Genomic DNA, 10,000 nt, shown 5'->3' on the forward strand with positions numbered 1-10,000 from the left:
GTGTGTGTGTGTGTGTGTGTGTGTGTGTGTGTGTGTGTGTGTGTGTGTGTGTGTGTGTGTGTGTGTGTGTTTTACTCTTAGTCCTGCTACTCGCCCCCGGACTACATGTCTTTCCTCGCTCCCTGCTCCAGATACTGGACTTGACTGCACATATGAGTGGCGCTCGTGATGACTTAAACACACCTGGCTTAGCTAATTAAGAGAATTATAATTATCCTGACTAATCAGGTGTACCTGCACAGGAATGGAGAGACTATAATGCAGGGCAGTGAAGATGAAGAAATGGAGAGACTATAATGCAGGGATGAGACTACATGAGACTGCATGAGACTACATGAGACTGCATGAGACTACATGAGACTACATGAGACTCTATGAGACTACATGAGACTCTATGAGACTACATGAGACTGTATGAGACTCTATGAGACTACATGAGACTACATGAGACTCTATGAGACTACATGAGACTGTATGAGACTGTATGAGACTACATGAGACTGTATGAGACTGTATGAGACTACATGAGACTACATGAGACTGCATGAGACAACATGAGACTACATGAGACTACATGAGACTACATGAGACTACATGAGACTACATGAGACTCTATGAGACTACATGAGACTACATGAGACTGCATGAGACTCTATGAGACTACATGAGACTACATGAGCATGTGAGGCTTTGGCAGCCTGCAAAGCGTTAGCTCCAGCGTTAGCCAGCTCTGGATGTGAGTAGATCCTCAGCGCAGTGTGGGGTTAGCGGTCCAAAAGCGTTTAAAGCCCCCCTCTAAGTGAGACCAGGGTTACATAAACCAAGAAGGGATCTCTCTTCAGCTTGTTTCTTATCCTAAGAGAGCCAACAGGTTACAAGCATACCGAGCGATACAGGCAAACAAAACCAAAACAGCAACAAGCATGAGCTCATGCCTGCATGCCTGCGTCTCTCTCTCTCACGTGTTATAGGGGTTCAGACGAGTGACCCCTGCACTCGCTTTTCCCTCTCTTTCTTTCTTCTCTCCCCGGGTTCATTTGTTTTAACAGATGTTGAAAGGCTAGTGTTCAGAGTTTTACTTCCCAGTAAAAAAAAAAGGGCACTGCAATTTTCTTTTTTTTTTTTTCTCACCGAAGCTCACGTTGAATCACATCGAAGTGGAAATCAAGGGCTACTGTGGAAGCAGCGGATGGACGAACCCTACAGTTAACACTCGTCTACTCTCTCTCCCTCTCAAGGCCTGAATTCAGATCGTGAAAACACATCTGATTATGCCGCTGGATGAAGGGAGGGGCAGAGCCCAATCATGCGGTCTGGAATATGATTGCTTCATTGTCTTCTCTGCATGGATTAATCAACTCCTCTGTTCAATGATCCGCCCACCCATGCCTGCAACCCAGGGTGATGATTCAACGTCAACCCCGACTTTAGATCCCAAAACAATCTGTTCTGTGAATCGGTCATCAACTGTCAGCTCATTTCAGTCAACGACAGAGGCTGTTCTACTGTCTGCTATCGGGGGGGCAGTTAGAATGCTGAATGCTGACAGGAGTAAAAGCAAACTACTTCCTGAAGTGGTGAAGTAGATAACTCTAGAACAGTTTACGTATTATTAAATCATAGACGGGTAGCTAAGCAACAACCTATTGTTGGAAAAAAAAAAATCTTAAATAAAATAATAATAGAAACAATTAAAAAAAGTGCCTTGTGTCTCTTTCTGTCCAGTTCTCCCCCAGTCGTCTCATTCCCATAGAGATACAATTGAAATGGAGCAGCTGGATGGGAAACAAACTGTCTCCGTGTGAATTAGTGCCTTAAGACTGTGTTACTCAAAAGCAGTGCTGTGCCCCGACCACCGTAACTAAAAAGAGAAAGTGTTCAAAATGATGGTCTCTCTATCGATCATTAAACGATGATCGTAACACAGCAGAGCATTGTGGGAAAAGCAATTCCAGTTTGGAACGCTGCTCCTGATCACATTCAGGTTCCGCTCTAAGACATGTTGGCTCTATCTATCTCCCTGCTCGATGGCCAGCACCATCTAACCTACGCCTAGAAGAAGATGTTGTCAACATGGATGCCGTCACAGAGTGCTTGGTCCCATCTTACCTACGCCGATAAAGAAATTAGTGTGAACATGGATGGACATTGATGGCTCTGATGTGGGAGGGGGTCACATATTTCTGGTTCTGGTGGGAAGCAGGAAGTGGCTTTGACAGGAAGTGAGAATGGGGGGAAGCAGGAGGTGGCTGTGACAGGAAGTGAGAATGGGGGGAAGCAGGAAGTGACTGTTACAAGAAGTGAGAATGGGGGGGCAGGAAGTGGCTGTGACAGGAAGTGAGAATGGGGGGAAGCAGGAAGTGGCTGTGACAGGAAGTGAGAATGGGGGGAAGCAGGAAGTGGCTGTGACAGGAAGTGAGAATGGGGGAAGCAGGAAGTGGCTGTGACAGGAAGTGAGAATGGGGGGGTTGGGGTGGGGGTGGGGGGGGGGGGGTTGAGACACAACAGCAGCAGCGGAGAGCAGTAGTTTGGGGGGTGGGGGTGGGGGGGTTGAGACACAACAGCAGCAGCGGAGAGCAGTAGTAGTTTTACCTTAATCCCGGGAAGTCCAGGCAGGCCGGGTAGTCCTGGCTCTCCCTACACAGGAAAAGTGCGACAGATTACAGCCAAGCCAAGCCAAGCCAGGAGTCTGTCGCCTGGGTAACCAGGCCAAGCCTACGACTGAAAGGGCCAGAGGTGTCCAACCCAGCACTGGGCTGGCCCTGGAATCTAATATGGAGTTTGTTCCCTGAACACATCATTGAGCGCGCGACCATGGTAACAAATAGAGAGATCAGAAGCTGTATAATAAAGATGGTTGTTTCAAAACGATGTTTTAGAGAAAAGTTTGGTCATTTCACAACGATGTGTTAGAGAAAAGCACTCCTGAGTTGGTGTTGCCTATAAGATCAGTGGAAGGCTACAGGTACCACACTAAAGTTAAGGTTCCAGAGTTTCAGCTGGGGGTTGTTCCCTTGGAAACCTTCTGTCTTGCATTCTTCTCTGAGGTGCAATCATTCTACTGGCAGCGTTGACATTATGCCATGTTCTCATATCATATGTCCTCTTGAATGCAGACTTGACATCAAATAGGGGGATTGAGGCTGTGGGGGTTTTGCGAACCACAGGAGGTTCTTGCAGTGACAGTTCCATGTAGTGACAGTTCCTCTCTCTCTCTCTCTCTCTCTCTCTCTCTCTCTCTCTCTCTATCTTTCTCTCTCTCTCTTTCTCTTTCTTTCTCTCTGACCTTGTATTTGAAATGCACTGAGGCGCAAGTGGTTTTAATGTAGACTAAAACATCAAAGCAAAACGGGCAATAAGAAAAACGAAGTTTCTCTGAGGCATTTGCATACCACATGCTGTGCACATTTTAAGTAAATAAATAAAAACTATAAAATCCCAATTAGTAATTCATGCTCTAGTTTGAGAGATTATGCAGATATGTAAAAAGTGTGTCAGACATTATCAATGAAGATGCATCCCAGCTGTCTCGGTACTGCGCCCCAGAGTGACATAAATCTGACTAACAACGCTCCTGTTTTCCCACCGCTAACGGAGCTGCAACTTGCTCCAGTCCTCTCGGTCTCCGAGGGTCCCTCACTCTGATGAATTATTCAGTGAGGATCATCGCTGCCTTAACAGCCACCCGCTAATGAGTAGTTAAGAGCCCATAACACACACACACACACACACAGACACACAGACACACACAGACACTTTGGCCAGAGGCTATAACACTGCGCTGTAAAAGTCAGTCTGTGTGTCCGAGCAGACCCCCACCCCCAACTTCTACTCAGAGGAGAGACCGAGATAGAGATTGAGAGAGAGAGAGTAAAAGATTAATGGAGTCTGACCTGTGGGCATGGCCAGTGTAATTAGATGTCAAGAGACTGCCGCCCTCAGTAAAGTTGGGCTCGATGCTCCCCTTAAAATATATATATTTTTTTATGTGTTTGGTATATCTATATACCAAGACTACAGGACTGCCCTACAGCCCTGTATGATATTGTTTTCACTATAGGAGAATGTTAAAATTGATTTTGAGTTTATGACTATGTGATATGGAATGAAAACCGTACTACGGTGGATTAAGTCCAAAGTGGATAAAGTTCTCTCTGAGGTCTGGTTGCCTTGGTGATGAGAAAATGGCCACACATTGTTTGATATTCTAGAAGGCTAGAGAACTGGAACATTTGTGTGAGTTCCAGTTCCAAGCGAGACAGTTTTACTGTTTTCACAAAAGCGCACAGTCAGTTCATTAAAAGGACATTCTTGGATGGAACGTGTGAGAAAGAAAGTTAGTAAAAACACAGCACTATTTTTTTTCAAGCAACATGTTAATCTGTCAGGCTTTGTGGTGACGTCTGAAACACCCCGTGTTCTGACTTCAGCTGCCACACCGATAAAGACCCAGCTCGTGTCCTCGCTGTGACAGCCGTCTGGACGGTAGAATCTCTCAACCACATTCTGGGAAGCTGAATATCAGGAGATCTCTCTGCTACTCTCGACTAGACAGACACTTTTTTCATCACTGGACTAGCGTCGTGTATTCGTTGCTTTTACCTTGTGTCCGCCGCGGCCAGGCTCCCCAGGTTCACCCTATAGGAGAGATGGACAGAGAGAGAAAGCCTATTCAGACTGAACACTTAGGCAGCATTGACCTCAACCCATGCACAGCAAACACGCAATTCAGTGGATGCAGACTTTAACCCTTAAGAGGAACCCTTTAGAAAGCACTTCTCAAGAGCGGCTCCAGCAGTAGTACTGCGGGCAGCAGAGAAGAGAGATAGAGAGAGAGAGAAAGGAGAAGAGAGAGAGAGAGAGAGGAGAAGAGAGAGGAGAAGAGAGAGAGAGAAAGGAGAAGAGAGATAGAGAAACAGAAAGGAGAAGAGAGAGAGAAGAAGAGAAGATACCTCACCTTAATGCCTGCAGCTGAAGACCCGGAGTCACCCTGCAGGAGGTGGACAGGAATGAGAGCATTAATGGTGTTGTGGTGAACATGAGAGCATTAATAGTGTTGTGATTCATAGTGTTGTGGTGAACATGAGAGCATTAATAGTGTTGTGGTGAACATGAGAGCATTAATAGTGTTGTGATTCATAGTGTTGTGGTGAACATGAGAGCATTAATAGTGTTGTGATTCATAGTGTTGTGGTGAACATGAGAGCATTAATAGTGTTGTGATTCATAGTGTTGTGGTGAACATGAGAGCATTAATAGTGTTGTGGTGAACATGAGAGCATTAATAGTGTTGTGATTCATAGTGTTGTGGTGAACATGAGAGCATTAATAGTGTTGTGATTCATAGTGTTGTGGTGAACATGAGAGCATTAATAGTGTTGTGGTGACCTGTTTTAAAGTCACAATAAAGTGGGCTGTGGGTGGAATTGTCTCACACATTGTGAAACTATGCGTTAGTGAGGAATGCATCATTCTATGTACCTCTCCTGTGTCATCCAGTTTACCAGTTTTTTAGTTTAGTTCTTCTCTCACAACCCAGACCCCCGCACTGGCACCTGACAGTAAGTACATCTGGGAACAACATGCGCTAACACAGAAAGAGCGGCGTGCCTAACCATTAAGACTTCCATACATGACGGAGTACGACACAGCACAGCAAGAATCACACACTCAGTACACTGGTTATAAAGTGGGCCCAACCTTTCTTCTCCACTCTCTCCCTCTCTCAGGCTTTTCTGACCTTCATACTAGTTTTGTGTGTGACTTTACCCCCAGCCTAATGAACTGCACTATTACAAGGGGAACACTGTTAAACCATCATGAACTATTCCAGATCGCCTAAGGAGCACTATTATAAAGCATGAAGTGGCTCTGACATTTCTTCTCCTCTGGGGGGCTGGGTTCTTAGAGCTCTTATGGATCTTAGTCGTTCTCCAGTCTCTCCCCCAGGCTCAGAGGAGGGTCCAGACTCAGTTCTTAGAGCTCTTACGGATCTTAGTCTTTCTCCAGTCTCTCCCCCAGGCTCAGAGGAGGGTCCAGACTCAGTTCTTAGAGCTCTTACGGATCTTAGTCTTTCTCCAGTCTGTCCCCCAGGCTCAGAGGAGGGTCCAGACTCAGTTCTTAGAGCTCTTACGGATCTTAGTCTTTCTCCAGTCTGTCCCCCAGGCTCAGAGGAGGGTCCAGGCTTCTGTGAGTCAGAGTTGGAAAGTGCACCCCCGAGTCCCTCCACAAAACGCCTAAGTGATCTTTAAAGGCTCGCCACCAGGCAATAACTCTTAACTCGGGCGTAATAATATCACCCCCGCCACCCCCCCCCCCCCCCCCCCCCCCTGAACGCACAAAGTGGGGGCACAGTCATGGAGCATGGCGTTGATTTAGAGCATACGGGAATAGGGAAACGTGTGCGAAAACACATCAGTGCTCAGGAAACTGAAACACGTCTCTGTCAGGAATGATGGCTTTTTGATGACGGAAAGCCTGCAAGGACAATCTGCACAATACCACACGTGAGAACACTTTGATGGCTGACAAACCTAAACAGATCTGTCAGCCAGCATGCTTCACCTCAGGCAGTGTTCCCTGATCTCACTTCCCAGCGATCACTGCTCTCTAGTCTGTGGTGTGAATGGAGGGGTTTGATGCATGTCTGAGGGGTCACTGCTCTCTAGTGTGAATGGAGGGGATTGATGCATGTCTGAGGGGTCACTGCTCTCTAGTGTGAATGGAGGGGATTGATGCATGTCTGAGGGGTCACTGCTCTCTAGTGTGAATGGAGGGGACTGATGCATGTCTGAGGGGTCACTGCTCTCTAGTCTGTGGTGTGAATGGAGGGGATTGATGCATGTCTGAGGGGTCACTGCTCTCTAGTCTGTGGTGTGAATGGAGGGGATTGATGCATGTCTGAGGGGTCACTGCTCTCTAGTCTCTAGTGTGAATGGAGGGGATTGATGCATGTCTGAGGGGTCACTGCTCTCTAGTGTGAATGGAGGGGATTGATGCATGTCTGAGGGGTCACTGCTCTCTAGTCTCTAGTGTGAATGGAGGGGCTTGATGCATGTCTGAGGGGTCACTGCTCTCTAGTCTCTAGTGTGAATGGAGGGGATTGATGCATGTCTGAGGGGTCACTGCTCTCTAGTGTGAAGGGAGGGGATTGATGCATGTCTGAGGGGTCACTGCTCTCTAGTGTGAAGGGAGGGGATTGATGCATGTCTGAGGGGTCACTGCTCTCTAGTCTCTAGTGTGAATGGAGGGGATTGATGCATGTCTGAGGGGTCACTGCTCTCTAGTGTGAAGGGAGGGGATTGATGCATGTCTGAGGGGTCACTGCTCTCTAGTCTCTAGTGTGAATGGAGGGGATTGATGCATGTCTGAGGGGTCACTGCTCTCTAGTGTGAATGGAGGGGATTGATGCATGTCTGAGGGGTCACTGCTCTCTAGTGTGAAGGGAGGGGATTGATGCATGTCTGAGGGGTCACTGCTCTCTAGTGTGAAGGGAGGGGATTGATGCATGTCTGAGGGGTCACTGCTCTCTAGTCTGTGGTGTACCACTGATTAGGTTCAGGCAGGTATGCAGGGCAGGGCAGGGCAGGTGAGGGCAGGACCCGGCAAGACAGGGCAGGGTGTGTGTGTGTGTGTGTGGGGGGGTAACTGACAGTGTGTGTGTGTGTGTGTGTGTGTGTGTGTGTGTGTGTGTGTGAGAGCGACTGACAGGAGGCTCTAACACTGGCCCTCAGCAGCTCTGCTGTTTCCACGCTGTGTGTGTGTGTGTGTGTGTTGCTCACAGCAGTCTCCTTGCTACCAGACGTATGCCTCTTACCCCCCTTTCACCACAGTGCTGCCGTGTCTCGCTGCCTCCCTCTGAGTGGGAGCGGGGCCATTTTACTGGGGGGTGTGTGTGTGTGTGTGTGTGTGTGTGTGTGTGTGTGTGTGTGTGTGTGTGTGTGTCACCACAGTGCTGCCGTGTCTCACTGCCCCCCTCTGAGTGAGAGCGGGGCCATTTTACTGGGGTGTAGCGTCTCTTTAGGGCAACAACAGAAATAAAAACCTGAGGCCCATAACCTTAATTGGCTGGGATTTTGAGGAGGGGTAGTGTGTGTGTGTGTGTGTGTGTGTGTGTGTGTGTGTGTGTGTGTGTGTGTGTGTGTGTGTGTGTGTGTGTGTGTGTGTGTGTGTGTGTGTGTGTGTGTGCATGCATGCAGGTGTATGTGTGTGTGCGAGTCCGTGTGTTTGTGTATGTGTGTGCGTGTGTCTGTGTGTGTGTGTGTGTGTGTGCGTGTGTGTGTGTGTGAGTCTGTGTGTGTGTGTGTGAGAGTCTGTGTGTGTGTGTGTGTGTGTGCGTGTGTCTGTGTGTGTGTGTGTGTGTGTGTGCGTGTGTGTGTGTGTGAGTCTGTGTGTGTGTGTGTGTGTGTGTGTGAGTCTGTGTGTGTGTGTGTGTGTGTGTGTGTGTGTGTGTGTGTGTGTGTGTGAGTCTGTGTGTGTGTGTGTGATTACGGCCGGTGGGAACCAGAGCAGTGAGCGAGGGCTGGGCTGTGTGCCTGACGCAGCGAAGCTGAATCTGTGGTTCTACTTCTCATGCTGGCTGTGTGTGTGTGTCTGTGTGTGTGTGTGTGAGTGTGTGTGTGTGTGAGTGTGAGTGTGTGTGTGTTTGTGTGTGTGTGTGTGTGTGTGTGTGTGTGTGTGAGTGTGTGAGTGTGTGAGTGTGTGTGTGTGTGTGTGTGTGTGTGTGTGTGTGTGTTCTACTTCTCATGCTGGCTGTGCTCAGAAGTTGCTGTGGAATGCTGGCCGCGGTCTTTATGGCCGTCATTACCATGCGCCGCACACAAGGCATGTTGTGTGTGTGTGTGTGTGTGTGTGTGTGTGTGTGTGTGTGTGTGTGCCGCACACAAGGCATGTTTAATTGCCGCATTTTTTGCTGGCAGTAAACTGCATTAATGGTTACAGCTGGGTATCACTAACCAGCCTCCTGTACCCCCCCCCCCCTCCCTATCCTACCACCCCATTCCACCCCACCTCGCAGCTCCTTCCATCTCCATCCTAAAATTCTTCCTCTCCTCTCCTCTCCTCTCCTCTCCTCTCTACCTCCCCTCACTTTCCTCCCCTCTCTTCTCTACCACTCCTCTCTTCCCTCCCCCTCCTCTCTACCTCTTACCTCCCCTCTCCTCTCTTCCCTCTCTCTACCTCTTACCTCCCCTCTCCTCTCTTCCCTCCCCCTCCTCTCTACCTCTCCTCCTTCTCCCCTCAACGCTTTCCTTCCAGTTCCTGCTCCTGCAAGTAGATACCCCCCCGCTCCAAACCACTTCCAATTCACACAGATGTTTTGACGTGCTAGCACTTGGCTCTACTGTGGTATGGCTAATCGACAGAAAAACAGGCTGAGCGTTCAGATGGAATAGACAACGTATTCCGCTTCGGTGGCCGTCCAGCTTTGCCTCGCACATAAAAGGAAGCATGTTTTAAACTCGCTGATCCCAACAGCCAATAGCTACGCTCCCCGACTACGATGATTCTTGTCTTGTTCTCACTTTATGGAAACTTTACGACGAAACGTTTAATGCAGCAGACATCAAAGCGAATTCTGTTGTGCACCTGTCAGTTCTTGGCATGGCATTGGCATCTGTTACAGACCGCTTCATCTGGAGCCCATTGTGTCGCAGTGGAAACTATAACTTGTAAGTCGAGCCACCCTCGGGCCCGAATCTGAACACATGGCCATCCCTGCAAACACCCTGGAGCACTGCGTATCCTCCACACGCCCTGACAACGACAACAGACAACAACGTTTGCTTGTTTCGGGGAGCGTAGGTTGCACAGACAGCATGTAATCTGTCACCCTGCACATCATTCGTTATGTGCTGACACCAGAGTTATATCCCCAGCCTGTTTTAATTTGACGGAAATTTCCAGACGTCGGATGCAATTCTGAAGGCTTGTAAAGTCGTTGGAATAGTAGCGAGGGATCGGGCGATTAAGAGGCACTTGTGAATGAATGGCGGGGGGTGGG

The 10,000-nt window shown here is 48.5% G+C and overlaps 1 protein-coding gene across 1 annotated transcript in view; it reads right to left on the reverse strand.

The window, feature by feature from the left end:
- Nucleotides 1–10,000, reverse strand: part of col25a1 (collagen type XXV alpha 1 chain) — a gene marked incomplete at its 3' end in the record, with an annotated part of 249,224 nt that overhangs the window by 32,504 nt on the left and 206,720 nt on the right. The window contains exons 15-17 of the mRNA XM_080860200.1: nucleotides 4,958–4,990; nucleotides 4,603–4,638; nucleotides 2,593–2,637 (exon numbers count right to left, since the gene is read on the reverse strand). Of these exons, the coding sequence (XP_080716326.1) occupies nucleotides 2,593–2,637; nucleotides 4,603–4,638; nucleotides 4,958–4,990 (114 nt within the window). The remainder of the gene's footprint in view (nucleotides 1–2,592; nucleotides 2,638–4,602; nucleotides 4,639–4,957; nucleotides 4,991–10,000) is intronic.

This window comes from Sprattus sprattus, assembly GCF_963457725.1.
Source record: "Sprattus sprattus genome assembly, chromosome: 21".
In the NCBI taxonomy this organism is placed as follows: domain Eukaryota; kingdom Metazoa; phylum Chordata; class Actinopteri; order Clupeiformes; family Clupeidae; genus Sprattus; species Sprattus sprattus.